Genomic DNA, 20,073 nt, shown 5'->3' with positions numbered 1-20,073 from the left:
GCTGGAGGACATTCGAAGAAAACATGATTAATTGATTCCTCTGGAGCTCCACACCTGGCACAACATATGTCCCCTTGTATTTCTCTCGCTCGCAAATTTTTCTTAACTGCTATACACCTTGAAACCAATTGCCATAAGAAGTGCTTAATCTTTGGTGGGCATTTTATTTTCCAACAGAATGCCTTCAAAATATCAACTGTAGGTCCGAACATCTCTGGTGATCTCTCCTTGTCTGGGTAAACCCTATCCACCTGATATCCTGATTTTGCCGTGTATCTCCCACTCTTTGTGAAATGCCAGCCATCCATGTCTGTGATCTGAGTCTTGCCAGCGGTATGCTTTCTATTATTTTCACATTCTGGGGATCTACTAAGGCCCGAATTGCCTGTGAGTTCCAAGTTCACGAAGCGGAATCTATGAGAGAATCCACTGTAAGGTCAGGGTAACTGAGTTGTTGATTTTTTATTTGTTGGTCTCGGGAGAGTGGTTGGGACCCAAGAATCATTCCATACAGATATAGTCGATCCTGATCCCACCCTTTTGATTAGTCATTTGCTTACCAGAGATCTAGCTGAAACGATACTCCGCCAGCCATATGACGGAGAATATGAACGGATCGGTTCCAGGGGTGATGCGTTCATGTAGTACCGTCCTTTGAAAACTCGAGCAAATAAAGTATTTGGCTTTCCTATTAGCTGCCATAACTGTTTACCAAGCATTGCCGAATTAAAATCTGTGATGTCTTTAAACCCCAAACCTCCTTCATCCTTATTTGCACAGACTTTGTCCCATGATTTCCAGTGCATACCTTGTGTACTTTCCCCTAGACTCCACCAGAATTGTGCTACCGTAGTTGTCAATTTCTTTGCAGTAACTTTTGGTAATCGATAACAAGACATAACATGATTTGGTAAAGTCGTAATAACTGATTTGATGACCACCTCCTTTCCTCCTTTAGTGAAAATTTTAAAAGTTCATCCATTAATTCTATTGTTTAGTCGTTCCTGAACAAAACTAAAACCTTGAATCTTTGAACCCCAAGATTTTCAGGCAGTCCAAGGTAAGACCCCATCCCTCCTAAATTATGTATCCCTAAAATGTCCCTCAATTCCTGTTGGCTAGGTTCCTTTATCTTATGTCCAAATTGAATCGAAGATTTTTGAAAATTTATGAGTTGTCCTATACCGCCTCATATTCCTTTAAAATCCTGAAAATAGTTTGACACTCCTCCTTCTGTGCCTTACAAAAGAAAATGCTATCATCTGCAAAAGAACATATGTGAAATCGATGGACAAGCTCTGGCTACTTTCATACCCGTTAATAGTTTCTCTCTCTCAGCCTTCTTGATATTTGCAATTAAAACCTCAGTACACATAATAAATAAATAAGGAGATAAAGGATCCCCTTGGCGTAACCCCCTATGGGGAATTATAAGGCCCCGCGGTTGACCGTTGAGTAAAACCCTATATTGGCCGATGATATACACTCCATCATTAGTTTTATCCAATGTGGATCGAACCCCAATTTCCGTAAAAGTGCCTGGATAAAAGCCCATTCCACCCTATCATAAGCTTTACTCATATCCGTTTTGATTGTCATATACTTTCCTTGGCATGCTTTATTGGTTCGCAAGCCATGAAACATTTCATGTGCTATAAGAATGTTATCTGATATCAACCTTCCTGCCAAAAATGCCGTTTGTGTTTCTGAAATTAGGGAAGGGAGACATGTTTTCAAGCGTTGACACAAAACCTTCGAGATGATCTTGTATCCTACGTTGCATAGACTTATTGGTCTTAGTTCTCTCATCCTTGTAGGCCTCTCCGTCTTTGGTATCATACATATATTCGTAATATTTAACCGGGGATCCATTACTCCTGAGACCAGAAAATTATTTACCATCTCCACCAAATCTTTCTTAATGATATGCCAGCAATGTTGAAAAAATAGAGCCGTCATCTCATCCGATCCTGGAGCATTCTCTGGATGCATCATAAATAAAGCTTGTCGGACCTCATCCTCCGTCGCTATCCTTAATAGCTTTTGATTCATCTGTAAAGTAATCCCTGGGGTTACTTCCTCCAGGAAGCTATCAAATTCTGATGGGGAGGTAGTGGTAAATATGTCTTCAAAATAGTCTACTGCCACTCTTTCAACCCCGATGTCCTCTGTGATCCAATTTTCTGCCTCATCATGTAGTCCCACAATCCTATTACGAACTCGTCGTTGCTTTGTTAAAGCATGATAAAAGTTTGTATTAAGATCCCTTGATGTGTACCACATGTTCCGACTTTTCTGATGCCAGTATTCTTCTTCATCCTTGTAGCATCTTGTAATTTTTGGGATACCTCCATAACTTCCTCCTGAGACTTGTTATTATCTGTTTGTACCTCCACAAGGGTTTTCTGAAGATCATTTATTTTATCCTTCCCATATGGTGGATTATTTTTCCGCCATTTAGCAAACATTGTATATATTCTAATTCCAGTATAATAATGTATAAAATATGTAAATGCAAGAGAAAATGACAAAAGTAATTTATAAAATGATGTAAAATTATAATTTTGATATTAACAAAAATATAATAAATACTAAAACAATTTTATTTTTATTTTTAAATTACAAAATTTGCAATTGTTTTAAAAGAAATAATTGAAATTTAGTCTTTCTTTGAAAAAATTAGATAAAATTATAACTTTTTTTAATTTCGTTTAGGGGTTCCAAATTCTCAGGTCCGGCTCTGCGTTCGGCCAAAGTTTTTACGGAAAAATGTTAGTAGATTGTGATTTAAGTGATTCCATGTCGAAGAAAATTCGAAGACGACAATTCAGATCTTTCTTGATCATGTCCTCTCAAAACAGCTTGAGTTGTTCTTTGTCGATTACGTTTTTTGTTTCTGTTTGTCTTCTTCGACCAAATGCCTCATAAAATTCTTCCGCAAACTCCGTTGTATCCCCTATTTCTATAATTAGTGCATACCATTTTTAGATAAATTTTCAATGTAAAACTAATTAGTGATAAGTTGATTGACTCATCATTTTATATATTAGTTAAGATCATTTTCAGTTTCTGATATGAAACACTTTGATGAATTTATTCCTAAAATGATAAGAAATTCTAAAAGCTAAGGGGGTGTATTCAATTGAGAGTTTTAGGTGATTTATGTCAAAATAACAAATTCACTGTTATTGAAACATGAAGTTAAAAAACTTAAAATCCACTGTTATTGGACTTGATATTTTATAAAGTACTGTGGAATCCACTGTTATTGAAAATATTTTAAGAGTTGGAGTTTTAAAGTTTTCAAGTGATTTTAGAGTGTTTGGGTGGAGTTTTTTAATTAAAAATATTAAAACTCAAATCTCATGGTTTTAAGTGATACTAGAACTTGACCCGCACCCCCGCGCGGGTGGTTGATTTAACTTATGTTCAACGTAAATTCATATACCGCTGGTTTTATAAAAATATCTCATTTATGTTTTTTATGTTTTGTAATTCACATATAGGGTAAAATATATTATTTTATGATATAGATGTTTGATAATAATTCTTATTATTTGTGCATAATATTATATTAAAATTTTTATAATTTGATACAATTTGATGTAATTGTACTATTCATATATTAATCTGTTGTTTATTTGTTAATTTATTTTAAAATGAAACTACATACTAAAATTTTAAATTTTTGCATTAGTTTTCTAAGAATTATTATTAATTTTATGATATATTTTTTTTCTTGAAAATTGAACTCTCGAAATTTTTATATTGACTAAATTAAATAGGGTTTAAAAAGTATTTGATATAATATATAGTTATATACTATATATTTCAGTTTGTGTTTTTATTTTCACCATAAAGAAACAACAACTATTATAATTAATCAATTATAAATTGATTTTAAATACAGTGGTAGAATCTGTAAATAAAAAAATACATAAAGGAAGTATTTAATTATTGTAAATGTAATGGCTAAATATGTAAATTAAAAAAAAAGTAGTTAATCTGTTATTTATGTTTCCAAACAGTTCTTGTTTTAATTTTTATTCATGTTTCCAAACAATACCAAAGGTACTTCTGTTTTAATAATATAGATTCTAGAGTGGTTTAACAAAAGTCATTAGGCCAAAAGTTGTACGAGAGAGATCCCACAACTCATGCCGGCGACAATGCCGTTGCGGAGAAGGCGGTGGGATCTAGAGTGTGACAGCAATGAGCCAACGATTTGCGTTGGAACGTTTTACAGCGAATCACGTTTCAAGTGGCACTAGAAACCGTACGTTTTGTACGGACAAAGATGCTTTAATTGGAGTGTAAAGATCGGTGTTTATCATCCTTTGTCGACAACGATGGATTTAATCGCTGCAACAATAACAAGAGGATATAGGACAGCCGATCATCTGGAATTATCAAATCGTATATTTTTCCGGTTTAATGAAAATGTTACGATATCCTTAATTAATTTGTTTAAATTCTAATTATCATATCAGATTATCAGGCCATTGAGTTGAGTAACGGTTAAAAGCAAAGCCTAGAAAGGATAGCCTTATGTATATTGATATTCGTCATATATATATTGGGTTATCATGTCCACAAGCTTAGTGTGAACTTACCAAATTTTATAAAGGAATAAATATGGATATAAAAATAGTGGATGTTATGAAAATCTGTTACATTGCATCTTTGACAATGTTCACGCATGTCATGTCAAAATTAAAATATGTAAATATATGTATTTAACCATTCGATATAGTCAACCGTATGATTCACGAAATCGTGTGTCTAGCACACTAACATTATAACATCTAAAGGTCGAACAAGTCGCTATTACTCAGTAGTAGTTATTAAAGTTTCAAACGCTGAACATTTTTACAGTAGTTATTATATGAAACGAGATATTAATAAGAAAGATAGAACTCTTCCCTACCTCCTCGCCGACAGAAGAATTGGAGGATTTGAGACGACAATTGATTATGGCTTTTCGAGAAGAAAACATGTATTGGGAGCAAAAAAGTAGAGATCAGTGGCATAAAGATGGGGATAGAAACACAAAATTCCATCATGCCACAACAAAAAAACGAAGAGTCCAGAATAGGAGCATTAGCATTAAAGACAAACATGAGAGGCTGGTAGAGAGTGAAATCGAGGTGGAGAACGTGGCTGTTCAATACTTTCGAGATCTCTTCTCTACCTCCTCGCCGACAGAGTTAGACGCTTCCCTTCGATTCATTTCTGAAAAGGTGTCTCACACCGACAATATGATACTTTTGGAGAAACCGTCGGAACATGAAATTAGGAAAGCTCTTTTCGAAATCAACCCGGACAAAGCTCCCGGACCAGATGGCATGACTAGTAAATTGTTTCAAAAATTCTGGCGCGAGATGCGTCAAGACATTATTAGACTCGTGCAAGATTTCTTCGAGACGGGCAGCTTTGATCCACTATTGAACCAGACAAATATATGCCTCATCCCTAAAAAGAAGAAACCTCGAGACATGACTGAGTTCAGACCTATCAGCCTCTGCAATGTTAGCTACAAGATTATATCCAAGTTACTATGCAAGCGACTTAAGAGGGTTATTCCGCGTTTGATCTCAGAGACACAATCTGCTTTTGTTTCAAAACGTTTGATTACTGGTAATATCCTGATAGCACAAGAAAACTTTCACGCTCTACGGACGAACCAGAGATGTAGGGAAGATTTTATGGCTATTAAAACAGACATGAGCAAAGCTTATGATAGAGTGGAATGGAACTTCCTAGCAGCCTTGATGCTAAAGATGGGTTTTGATGAAAGACTGGTTGACCTCATTATGTGTTGTGTCACGTCGGTCACATACCAAATTTTAGTCAATGGACAACCAAGAGGGCGAATCTTACCTAGGCGAGGCTTGAGACAAGGAGACCATCTTTCCCCCTTTTTGTTTATCATGTGTACGGAAGCTTTAATCTCTCTTTTAGACGGAGCAGAAGCGGAAAAGAAGATTGAGGGGCTTCGGGTTGCTAGGGCGAGCCCAAGGATCTCCCACCTTTTATTTGCAGATGACAGTCTTTTCTTCTGTAAGGCGGAATTAAGCCAATGCAAGGAGATCATAGACATTCTAGACTTATATGGAAAGGCATCAGGACAACGACTAAATGCGTCAAAATCCTCTGTCTTTTTTGGGAACAAAGTACATTTATCTCTGAAACAAGATATAAAAGAAGTTCTTGGATTTTCTTCTGAAGGAGGCATGGGGATGTATCTTGGCCTACCAGAGCAAATATGTGGCTCGAAGATGAAAGCGTTCTCTTTTGTACAAGACCGACTAAATGGGCGAGTCAACAATTGGTCATCTAGACTCCTCTCCAAAGGGGGAAAAGAAGTCCAGATTAAATCTGTGGCTCAAGGAGTCTCAACCTATGTGATGTCAAGTTATTTGCTTCCAAAAGGCATCACTGCTAAACTTAGGAGCACTACTTCAAATTTTTGGTGGAGTTCAAAACAAAATAGCAGAGGTTTGCATTGGATAGCATGGGACGAGATCTGTACCCCCCCCCCCCCAAGGATTCAGGGGGACTAGGCTTTCGAGATCTCCATGATTTTAATATAGCGCTTCTTGCAAAACAATTGTGGAGATTAATTCATTATCCGAACTCCTTATTGGCACGTGTTCTAAAAGGAAGATATTACAATCACACCTCTCCTTTAGAAGACCGTCGAACATACTCACCATCATATGGATGGCGTAGTATTATGGCAGCGAAACCCTTACTCATTTCGGGACTACGGAGAACTATTGGTACGGGTCAAGACACGAGGGTCTGGAGCGAGGCCTGGGTCCCAGATTCAGTGGCTAGACCACCAAGACCTGCTAGCCATATTGTGTACAGACTACCTCAACTCCTTGTTCAGTCCTTTATTAGAACTGATACCAAGGAGTGGGACATACAGCTCTTACGAGAATTTTTCCACCCAGACGATATCCCGCTGATATTGGGGCTAAAACTATCACACTCACTTACCCCAGATGGATATGTTTGGAACTACACAAAATCTGGAGTGTACTCAGTTAAAACCGGCTATGATCTCCTCCAAGAAACTAAGCAGAGTCTTACACACGAAGGGGCCATGGAACCGAGTTTTACGACTCTCCAAAGCCATGTATGGAAGCTAAAGACTCCCACCAAGATGAAACATTTCTTGTGGCAAGCAATATCGGGCTGCGTGGCGACGGCAGAGAGGCTTGCATATAGACACCTGGACACCGATAGGAGTTGTCCTAGATGTGCTGACCCAGTGGAATCGATTAATCATCTTCTTTTTGAATGCCCTCCAGCCCTTCAGGTTTGGGCTTTATCGGACTATCTGTCCCTTCCGAGTTATTTCCCGAGTACATCTATATTCCAAAACATGAACTTTCTGTTTTGGAAGAGAAAAGAGGTGGCTCCACTGAGACCACAATTCGATACCTTCCCTTGGATCTGTTGGTACATTTGGAAGGTGAGGAACGGCAAACTCTTTAATGGGAAAGTTGTATCCCCGATGGATATCCTCCAACATGCGTCCCTTGAGGCAGAATGTTTGAGGAAGGCTAACGAAAAAGAGGAAGTAGAGGAGGATCATTATGACCCTCCTGCTATCGAAGAGGAGATAGTGCCCCCTTGGATACCTCAAATCCCTACATGTCGAATTGATGCATCATGGATCAATAATGACAGCGTTAGTGGGCTAGGGTGGAGTTTTAAGGATCAGTTGGGCTCTGAATTTTTCGGATTACGGGCGTGCAACAGGAGTCTCTTAGACTTGCATGATGAGATGGAAGGTTTACTTTGGGCAGTCTCATGTATGAGAGAAATGAGGATATATTCGATACGGTTCGAGACAGAATGCTCGGACTTAGTGGATATGACTATGAACCCGATGGAGTGGTCTACTTTTGCAACAGAGATTGAGATGCTTCAAAGACTCCAGGAGGTTCTTGAGGATGTGAGTTTGTCTCATATTCCTCGAAGTAGGAATGGACGAGCAGACGCGCTAGCGAAAGAAGCAAGACGAAGAGGTTATATTTGTTTTCCATATAGATCAGACACGGACAGACGGAGATGCTCCTCGGAGAATCGGCTCGTCTGCCACCACTTGATCTAGTAGAAAAGGATAGTCGACAAAAAAAAAAAGATAGAACTCTTTTTTTTTTGTTGGTTGGCATCCAGATTTTTAGATTCAGATTCAGTGTTGTAACGATATATTTTTTTAATTTTCATATAAGAAGTTATAAACTTTTATGACTTATTCTTGGGTTCACCTCCTAGGCGAACATGTAGATTAACCAACCAATAGAATTTTGTTATTTCATACTCTTTCCGTTTCATTAAGATAGACTTTTTAGAAAAAAAGTTTGTTTCACAAAGATGTATTTTTGTGTTTTCTATGAAAAAATTGTAAACTTCAAGAAAATTAATTGACTTTATTGAATTACTATTGGTTAAAAATTATTGAAAATTAAAACTTACAGAAAACGATACATTTATTATAACAGTTTAAAGTGTTTTCTTAATATGTGTGAAAATACTAAAAAGTCTATCTTTGTGAAACAAAGTGAGTATTTGATATCTTTTTTAAAAAAAAATAAAATATTATCAAGTTATATTATATTTTTAAAATAAAAAGGTAAAAGTTTTCCTAATTTGCTCAGTTGGACTGTGGAAGGGTACCCGGTAATTGCAAAACAAATAAAAAATAATAGTAGTTACAAAAAAAAAAAATTTAAAAATATTTTTAACTTTGTTAACAAAACAGCAAACCCTAAACTCTAAATCCAAAATCTTAAACCCTTGGGTAAACTCTTAACCATTAGATAAATTCTAAAACCTAAATCAAAAACTATAAACCCTAAAATCCTAAACCCTAAACCCTTGAATGTTTTAGCTTTTAGTGTTTTTAATTTAGAGTTTAGGATTTATCCAAGGATTAAAGGTTACCCAAGGATTTAGGGATTAGAATTTAAGTTTAGGGTTTAATGTTTTGCTGACGACGTTAAAAATTTTTTTTAATAATTTTTTGTAACTATTACTATTTTTATTTATTTATTTACCTTTTTATTTTAAAAACATAATATAACTTGATTGTTAAGATTTGAGAGAAGATTTGTGAGAATGTGTTGTATATTTCTTATTGCTTACACCACTATATATAGTGGTTCATACAAGGTGGAGTCAAAGGGAGAATTGATTACAAAGATACTCTACATAATGACATGGTCAAACTCATAAAGACATAAGGTTGAATGGGTCTTCCATGTGGCTGGATGTAAACCCCCAATGGACTCTAGTCTTGAACTTGTATGGTCTATGTTATGGACCATCCACTTCATGATTCATAACACTCCCCCTTGGATGCCATAACCATATAGGGTTTGTAACATGCTAATGTTGCCTCTTTAAAACCTCTCCCGGAAAACCCAAAACCCAATATGGTAAAAAGGGAAACCAGAGAAAGGATAAAGAGTACAACACACATTACTCCCCCTGATTTGGACATCACTGAAGGTCCTTGAGTCTACGCGTGCTAATCTTGTTGCGTGAACTTCCTGAATGTGCAAGAGGGCAATGATTTTGGTGAAGAGGTCGGCTGAGTTTTCACTAGACCGGATCTGAAGGACGTTGACCTCTCCAGCTTTCTGTAACTCATGGGTAAAGAAGAACTTGGGTAGAATATGTTTGGTTCGGTCACCTTTGATATACCCATCTTTGAGTTGAGCAATGTAAGCTACATTATCTTCATATATGATGGTCGGACCCGTTGGGTCGCATATGGACGCATAATGTGGTCCTATACCTTTTGTTCAAAGATGAACTTCGATCTTATAGCTTATCTTTATGATAGCTTATTCATTCATACCACAGCTTGGTTGGTTCATGCTGAGAATTCGGCCAACCATAAGTATTACCAAAATTTGGCTAATTTGTGGTGATGGTCTATAACCTTTTCTAAGGTTTAATGAATAATCATTTAACCTATCTTAGGCTAGTTAGTATAAAACACAAGGAATTTAAAAAATTCCTCTATGGACTGATTTGAATTGTTCTTATAGAACTCTTCACTTGCTTACATGTACTAATTTAATTCAGTCCATGAACAACTTTAGGAAAATGTTGTTCAAGAGAACTTCTTTTCTCATCTTTTGATTCTGAGCTCAATACCGTTTGGTAAACCTTTTGGTACCAATAATATTATCATCATCATCCAGTGAGTCATATATAGCATACTACATTTTGAATTTCTTCCAGACATCATATGTAGTGAAATATGTAGTAGTATCCACCACATTGGATTATATAGACCTTTCCCGGTCTGTCTCACGATTTATCCTTCTTTCAGGATTTATATATTCACTGGGCATCATATGGCGTTTACATATTCATGGCCAATACAATACGCCTTTTATATATCACTTTAAACCCCACGTTTCTTTCATTATTCATTATGAGTACTCTTGTGTGGGTTTATGATCCTCGGTACATATCTTTGTATTCATGTGCTACATACTTGCGCATTTTCTATGAATGTATGTGTCGACACACTTATATATATATATATAGTTCCTTTTAGTTCCAGACAAGGTATAAATCAATTTGAGATTTTATTATCTAGGACCTTAATAACCTTATAACTTGGCGTCCCAAGCTATATGGTATGGTACCTAGTTGTTCAGCTGGTCAGCCTTATATCTCAATGTCTGGAATGGTTTCCTTTAATAAAACTCGGATTTTATCTCATGCACCTTTCTTTCTTTCCGAGGTTCCTTAGAATTTATGGAACTTTATTTGGAACATTTATTTGGTCTATCTTATATAGACTTTATAGCAACTTGGTTGTGTCTTTAAGACATCAAAACCGTGTGGTGCTAAGCTGGGATGACATAGTCATTCTTTCTCTCTGGTCAATGTGTCTGGCATTTTATTTTGCTATCATTGTAGCATATGGACGTCTATAAATTATTTTCTAGTCCGAGGATCTTTGCCAAGACATTGATGGTTGATACCAGATGGTTGATACCAGATGGTAGATACCATTCTTTATCATTCTTTATACCAGCTTATTACTTTTCTCCTTTCATTGTTGGATATTCGGATTCATAAAGCTTATGTAATCCTTGTTCCTTGGTCTATAATTAGATCACCCATTTTGGCTCAAGGTTTCTTTTAAACTTATGGAGAAAGTATATTCATAATATATATCCAACATATATTCCCAATCATCTTTTTGAGATTCTAAGATCACATGATCTTAGATGGCACATATATTTGTGGTGAATTCTTTCATAATATCTTAAGGTGATATATGTCTGGACTCATGACCCGTATCAGTCTGAGGTGGGAATATCTATGATCACTTATATGGCCTGATATAATTACTATGGCCTGATGCAGGTTCATTCTTTTATAACTCATGGTGTCCCCAAGCATATGGACTTTTAGAATTTGAACCTTATAGGTAATGGTCTTTATATCAAATTCAACCAATATGTAATATGGTTGTGGACCATGTTTCACGGATTTTAGTATGGTCATGTATCATGGGATTTGTCCTCACTCCCCCTCATGAACATACTCAAATTCGTGGTGCTTGGGACAATAAATTCCCTTGTGCATAGATATATTGCACACACGTGAGATCTTATGAGATAACATTTGTGCCCTTTTAAATATTTGCATCATAATCCGAATGGCTAAGTATGGTAATGCCATCTAAGTGATAAATTTCGTGGGTTAATCAAACATGATTGCCCTGGCTATTTGCCTAATATCATATTGATCACTAGATCAATAGAGAATGTAGTCTCGACCACTTAGGCGATTTTAATTTAGGTACTCTTATTCCCTTTTGTCCATTGTTTGGAACCATTTTTTCTTCTTAATTCAATGGGCCTTATAGGGTGAATATAATGTCATTTAGGCAAAGCCTTGGTCGAGCTTCTTTTCCTTTCTTTCAAGGAATGTCCAGTTGAGTTCAAGAGTATTTTATAACTGAGCCTGGATGGCAGAGCATGTCGTGCCATTTGTCAAAGGCTTCTTTGAACTCTTTGGAAAAGTGAGTTGGGGTATTAATCCTCAATCATATTTATCTTGGCACAATAAAGGCATATAGATATAGTTTCTTATCAAACAACAGTTTGAATAAGATAATGATGAACTCAAAGTAATTCATTTTATTAATGAAGTCGTGTATAAAGCAAAGTATCAAAGCAATTCATGAAACATAAACTCAGGAAACATGAAAATGAGAATGTCAAAAGACAATTATATAATATGGCCTTCACAATGCATGTGTTGCCATATGGCGCTCAACTTCAGCTTCATCAGCTATAGGAGGCCTCATCTCATTATTCTTTAGCTCAATGTATCTTTTCTGAAGCTTGTCAAATCTGTTGATGGTATCTTTGATTTTCTGCTTTCTTTGTTCAGAAGCCAAAAGATATGACAAAAGGTCATTATAAGTGGTGAACTTCTTAGCCGTGTGTAGCAACAGCACATCCTTTGGATGGAATGTGGAGTAGGTCTTATATAATAAAGAATAATGTGTTATCCTTTCACCACATAGTTCAAGACTATAAGCAATATCCATCAGAGCAGAATTATATTTGTCCACGGATTCAAAATCCTGGAATCTGAGGATCTCCCATTCATGGTTGGCCTTTTGCCACGATACCGGTTTGAACCTTTTCCTTAACTGTAACCAAAGGTTACAAGGATCCTCAACATGGAGATACAGGTCTCTTAATTCCTCAGTGAGATGATAACGAATAATCGTTATAGCTCTATGCCTTTCAGTGTCAATGATATCATTGTACTCATTGATGCATTGTCCGAGTCCTCTGGATCTCAGGGCAACAAGAGTATTCTTTACCCATTCTAGGTAATTATCTCCAGAGAGATTTAGGGCAGAGTAATCTGAGGGTTCAAATCTCGACATCTGAATATTTAACGAGTAATTCAAGCACTCAGAATTCTATGTAAGCAATAGAATAAATCAATGTATATGATTTCAATAAGGCTTTCTCCCAAATCATATAATCTATTTGCTTAAGCAATCTTAGTATGAGAATGATCAATTGATCATTGCATCTAGTAATCCTTTTAATTATAATTCAAATTGGATTGATTATATATATAGGGTATTAAGGCCCTTTAGAATTTGAATAAGGATCAATTATCATTTTATTAAATGAGATCAAGCAAGATGGGTGAAATCAAGCAAATGCATGGATCAAGAAATAGCTGAATGCATGTTCAGAACTAAGCATTAGACTTAAACAATCTATATGTGATTCCTAATGCATGAGGATATTTGGTTTTCAAAGATCATAAAGCAAAAACCGATTCCTTCCCCCTTTTACAGGGTAAACCAAGACAAGAAAATTTTATAATTTTCAGGATATGTCTAGAACAAATTCAATTAGATTTTCAATCAATCGGTTTCAAAGCTGGTTTATGTTTTCAAATTAAACAAACATGCTTAACTTTAAAAATAACCGATTTAATCTAATTAGATGCAAGCAATATGAACCAATTTAGATTTTATTTTAAATGCCCCATGATTAGAATGATATATTATATGTATGCATGCTCAGTTTTAATAAAACTATATGACAAGCAGATGCATGGAAATGATCAGTTCAAGATATGTGTATGATCTAACAATTTACTAATCCATGTTTGATCTAGTAGATGCTATCAAGTATGTATATATGATCAGTATATAATTCAATCATCACAAAATCAGTTTTCAAGGTTGGTTTTTAGATCAAGATAAATTTATATCATCTGTTCAAACTATAATTAACCGATTTCAAGGCCGGTTTAGATTTAGATAAATTTTGACAAACAACTATGTGATCAAATGATTTCAACTTAGTATTTATTTTAGCCTATGTCATAACTATTTAAATCAAGACTATATGTTATAATATTTTGATAAATACTACCTAGTCAAAGATATGCATTTAAAACAATCATAAAAGTTTTAAATTTTGATCAGTTACAATATAAAACATCAATGGTAAAAGATATGCATTGATTAGGATTTAAGTTTTGATATCTTTGGGTTTGACTGAAAGATTATGGCTGAAAAGATTGTGGCCGGAAAAAGTCATGGCCGGAAAAAAAATCATGGCCGGATTTGGATTTAGGGGTTCAGCCGATTATTGCTTAGAGTTTAGGGGATTGATAAAAATCAAGCAAAAAGGATTTAGGGAATTTATATGTATAATGGCCATCAAGATACATATCCGGTTATAAAACAAACAAGGGGATTTGAGATTTTGATGTGGATAAGGGCCAATTTGGATCGGTAAGCACATCGAATGGCATTAAGATTTTGATGGACAGCTTATTCATTCGGCTATACAGCCGGTAATACGGCAAAACAAAGATTATGGGTTTCAATCCTTTAGTCAATCCAGATTTAAGGCCGGATCAAAATAGGAGAAAGGGGAACCGATTTTAAGGCTTGCTAGCTAAAAGGGGTTTATGATTTTCTCTAATATCTTTTATAATTTCAAATAGTTCTTAGAAACAAGATTCATATAGATCTTAGATTATTAATAAGTTTTATAAGTTTTTAGAGATTCTTAGATCTTTAGAGATTCAAATAATTTTAGAATCAAGATTCATATAGATCTTAGATTCAAGATTAATATTTGTGATAATTTTAGATCTATAGATTTTTATAAGTTTTATGATTCAAATAGATCTAATAATCAGGATTCAGATATGTGGTGTTCTTAGATTTTATGGATAGATTAATTTACCTTTTAGAAAACACCAAATTGATCTGAATGGACCACCGTGAGAGAGAGAGCTAATCCGCGGATGAGCTGGTTGAGAGAGAGGTGGAGGAGCTGGCCGGAAAACCGTGAGAGGGATAGACTTGGCCGGCGGAGCAAGGCTGAGGGCTGGAAGAGATGGCCGGAAAAGAGATGATCGCCGGCGGATGGGATTGCTCAGGTGGAGAGAGTCTCGTGATAACGTGTTAAGATTTGAGAGAAGATTTGTGAGAATGTGTTGTATATTTCTTATTGTTTACACCACTATATATAGTGGTTCATACAAGGTGGAGTCAAAGGGAGAATTGATTATAAAGATACTCTACATAATGACATGGTCAAACTCATAAAGACATAAGGTTGAATGGGTCTTCCATGTGGTTGGATGTAAACCCCCAATGGACTCTAGTCTTGAACTTGTATTTTTTTATTTACCTTTTTATTTTAAAAACATAATATAACTTAATAATATTTTGTTTCTTTTTTCAAAAGATATTGAATATAAAATAATGAAATCTTAGGTTGGGGTAATCCAAAAATAACTCTAACTTTTATTATCTTGTCATTTATGTTTTTCTGTAAATAGGGATCTGTGCTGAAATCTAAACAGGGGAAGCCGACGAGTAGTTTGATCTCCGGTTTTCTAAATGAGGTTCTATTTTGTCTGGTTAAACAAATTGCAACTTAGTACCTGAAGTTATTTGAATCCCGAACCGATAGATTTACGTTTTACCAGTGGCATGCCAAGGTGGTTGGAGGCCTAAGGCGAATTAAAAAATATATATATTTTACATGATATCTTTTTAATATATATATATATATATGACACTAAAAAGTTTTGAATTATTACATAAAAAAAATTCACCAAACTTTTATAAACGAAAAAATTAAAATCATGATCAAAAAGTATGAATTTGTAGTATAAAAAAAAGATGCAGATTTTGGATTGAAATGTTGGTGGCTGTTAAAAAGGCAAATCTTATCGTTTAAATTAAATATAGTAAACCGGTAAAGGACTCAAGTCAATTCAGTTTTTCAAAGTCCGGATTGGTCCCAATGCCTTCTATCTTCTTAATATTCAAATTTTTATGATTTTTTTTACCAAATTATCAAACATATATAAAATAAATCTAACTCATAGCATATAGAAAGAAGACAAATGTAGATCAAATAGAAGACAAATGTAGATCAAATATTTGCAGGTTTTTAGAAGTAGAATTTTTATAGTTTTATTTATAAATATAGCAAAATTGATCATACACCTAGTTATTTTAAACTGAGGTGGAATTCAGAATCAAATAAAAATAAAAATCTAATCAACAGAATATGTTAACTACCATGTAAAATAATTTTTTTGTAATTGGGGGCTCTAAAATTTCTACAAAACTTGGGGGTCTTAGGCAAATGTCTTTTTCAAAAGGCTATAAGCACGGCTCAGCGTTTTAACTCAAATTTTCTTTTATCACCAGACTACTATCGCTTAATATTTTCACTGATGTTTTTGCAAATGCTACGCTTAATTTTTTCATTGATGTTTTTGCAAAAGTATTTCGAGTTTTTCTCTTTCAATATGCTACGGTATCATGTGTGTGTTTATATACACTCATGTGTGTCTTCTTCTGTGTGCTAGACTGCTAGTATTTCATTGTATTTGTATATTAGAACTTTAAAGAGTACATATCTAACCAACCACTGTAAGGTCGGATATTCGTTGACTTTGCCCCACGTTTATATCAATCAGAATCAAGTAGACTTGATATTCTTCAACGTTCGTTCAAGTGTTTTAAATAATTTCGTTTAAAGTTCTTCAAACTTTCTTTTCAACACTTTTCACCTCATAAAAGTTTGATTATCTCTTTTGGTTTATCTTCACCCAAAGGTTTATGTATCTAAGTTTACTGCGGATTAGTCTTTTTGGGTTAGCTTATAAGCTTGACTCCCAGATGGGATAACAAAATATAAGTTCATAAGAAAAAATTGGTAGTTTTACTCGATTTGTTATTTCTTTTCTTTTTCTTTTGTAACTGGCGATTTGTTATTTCTTTGGAAAATTAGTTTTAGACCTGAAACAAGATAAGAATTAAAAAGACTAAAAGGTTAGGAAAGGGAAGAGAAAGAAAAGGACAGCGATGGAGAAGGATTATCTTAGAGAAGGTGCATTTTGCCACACCAATCTTTCTTTGTCACTGTTAGTCAACTTCGCACCTCTTTTCCGCCCTTCAAGTTTTCATTTTGGTTTTGATTTTGAAAATTTGACATTGATCTTATGTATGTACATCCCACGAACTAGTGCTTTCAATAAAAGAAAATTCATTATGGGATGTGTAACAAATATAAATACATTAACCTCCAAGCCCTCTAAAATATAAACACTATAGAAAACAAAAAAGATGTGTTTTAGGATGCTTTTGTATTATAACTTTTGATGTAAAAAATTTAGGCTGCAAATGTGTTGTCTGTCATAGGTTTCTGTGTGCCATCAAACTAGAAGCAAATTAGGATCATTGTTTATTACTATTGGTTAATACTTCAAGCATGAATTTTGGTGTCAACACACTTACTATGTGTTCAAGTTTTCATGTCATTTAACTTAGAGCATCTCCGATATATATATTTCTATATTTTTCTCTAAAATAGAGATCTCTATTATAGAAGTGATTTTAATCAATTGTATAACTTTATAATAGACTTCTTCTAGTTCAAAAGAACTATATTATATATATATATACATATACATTGGAGAAAATTCATCTATAATAAAAAAATTTTTATTTTAACGAGAAATATAAAGATGAAAATAAAGATAGATTGGAAATGGTCTTAATCTCCAATATATATATGTGTTTACTAATTTGGTGAGTTATGAGATATTTATGTTCTTTAACAAAAAAGTGTTGTCAACAAATTAAGTAGATAGTAATAAGAAGCTGGCTATAGTTTTTTGCTTGTTACCTAAAAAGGTTAAAAAGTTAAAGGAATAACATATTTTATTACAAATTCACTAAACCGCAATTGCATCCCGCTGACTTTCCAAATCAAAAGAGGTATCATTACGTTCAAAGCCTAACCCATTTTACCTGTTTTGGAAAGTTACTTGTTCATCCTGTTCTTAATTTCGGACTTAAGAGTCTTCCTATATCTAGCCAAATATATATATCGTGCTCGAGATAGACATCCACTCATTTTTACATACCTATAGCATTGAAGTGATAAAATTAAGGGAGAATTGCTAAAACCAACTTAAATATTCAATTCAAACCTAAAAGTGTATCCCACGTTGAATGAAATGCAAAACCAACCTAAAAGAGTGGTGAAAGTACTATTTAACCTTTATGATCAAACAAAAAAACAAAAATGTATTTTACGTTTCTATCATTCGGAAGTCTACACGTAATAAAAGAAATCAGCATATATATAGATTTCCTACGAAATTTACCTTGTCGGCTTATTTTGTAGTCTACACTCTAATTTGATCTAATAATTAAATTTTGAAAATGTATAAAAATAATTATTGTGATATTTTTAACTAATCATCAATAATATGAAGTAAATAAATTAAATTTTCATATAATTGAACAATTTTAAAGAATATATACTAATTTGGCTATCATGTGTTAGACAATGTTCATAGTTTAGAAACAAACGGTTCTAACATGTTATGTCTTTTAGTGGTTAATTTCATAGGATTAGATTTTAGATCTTGTTTTTTTTTTAACTTAAATCTGCATATTAATGTTTAGTAGTTTATATTTTGTATAACTGAGACTTTTTGATTATCAAGCAAAACATTTAGGGTTTGAGATTTGAGGTTTAGGGTTTCGTAGACCTACAATAAAGTCTATTTAGCTGGAGACGTCATTTTCGGTCTATTTTATTGGTGTTTACAAAAAATCTTTAATTTTAAATTAAATTACATATTTATACAGAAGTTATAGCATGATGACAAAAAGAACTATTAAAAATAAATAAAAAATTTTAGTAAATCATTTATTAATTTTTCTAAATAATAAACGGAAAAAGAAAAAAAATCGTTGTAGACTTACAAAGAAGTCCACACATCAAATTTAACCTAACAGGATTTAACCAATATAATGTTAACCTAATCGAATTTAAACCAAACTTTTTTTAACCTAACCAGAAAAGTTACCCATAATATAAATATGATTTGTTAAGCTTTTTTGGGGGAAAAAAGCCCTAATCCCTGCCGTTCTCTCTCTCATGGCGATTTTCGGGGAGATTTCTGGCAAACTCTAGCCACACCGTTTCCGCCGCTTAAGCTAGTCACTGTCCGCTCTGTCGCTCTGGTAAGTTAAATGTCTTCGGCTTCGTCTGCTCCGTCGCTAAAAAGTAACCACCTTTGCCTTTTTCTTTTTCAGATCTGAGCCGGCGACTGCCAACAAACAGTGCTTCTCGTCCAAATCTCTGCTTCCTGTCAGTCTCACGGCTTCTACTCTAGCCGGCGAACGAACTGTGTTTCATCTTTCCAGCGAACGAACGATACTTCATCTCTCTATGTCTTCTCTCGTTTAACTAATAACCTAACTAGTTGACTTATATTGTTGTAACCTCTCTCTTAGTTTGTTAACTAACCTATTAGTTTATTCTCTAATCCATTTTCTGCTTCATGTCAGTCTACTTTAAGGTAGACATCATTGTTGATATGTAGACATCTTTTTTGAATTGTTGTCTACTGTTTTGGCTTCGTATTTGAATTATAGACTTCTCGTGTAGACTTCATTTTGAATTGTAGACTTCTCTTGTAGACATCTTTTATTCATTTGCAGTTTTCTCTTGTATAATTCTTTGTTTGTGCCTTTTTGCTGCAGGTTTCAAAATTGATAAGCTTGATTTCCCACAGATGCTGTATATTGTAGGGCAGGAACCTTTTCTGAGTAAAAGCATTGCCTACTACAGCGATGACAGCAAGCACTTCCCTGCTCTTAAAGAAGCACTCAAGGCAGATGAATGGGAGGAGCTCAAGAACTCGAGATTAGGAGTGTTCTTAAAGTTCCACGAAATGAAGTTTGGATGGGCTTCAAGGGTGGTGCACTATATACTGTGTTTTCAGCTTGAGTGCAAGAAGAAGTATGAGTTGTGGAGACTCATAGGTGTTCAACCAGTGAGGTTTTCTCTGCATGAATTTGAAGAGATAACTGGTCTGAACTGCGAGTATGTGAAGAATCTCGAGAATCCGTTGGTTGAGGTAACGGATGACATGAAAGAATTTGGGGGCAGATGGGAGTGAATTTCGACCGGAGCCAAGTAT

The 20,073-nt window shown here is 34.5% G+C and overlaps 1 protein-coding gene across 1 annotated transcript; it reads left to right on the top strand.

Annotated features, from left to right (window-relative positions):
* The first annotated feature begins 4,973 nt into the window (after positions 1-4,973).
* Positions 4,974-20,052, top strand: LOC125592718. Its single transcript, XM_048768091.1, has 3 exons — positions 4,974-6,498; positions 6,663-8,042; positions 19,634-20,052. Exons 1-3 carry the CDS (start codon positions 4,974-4,976, stop codon positions 20,050-20,052), a joined length of 3,324 nt encoding a protein of 1,107 aa, XP_048624048.1.
* Positions 20,053-20,073: the final 21 nt, after the last annotated feature.

This window comes from Brassica napus, chromosome C9 (genome assembly GCF_020379485.1).
Source record: "Brassica napus cultivar Da-Ae chromosome C9, Da-Ae, whole genome shotgun sequence".
NCBI classification, from domain to species: domain Eukaryota; kingdom Viridiplantae; phylum Streptophyta; class Magnoliopsida; order Brassicales; family Brassicaceae; genus Brassica; species Brassica napus.
This window is presented reverse-complemented; position numbering and strand designations above follow the sequence as displayed.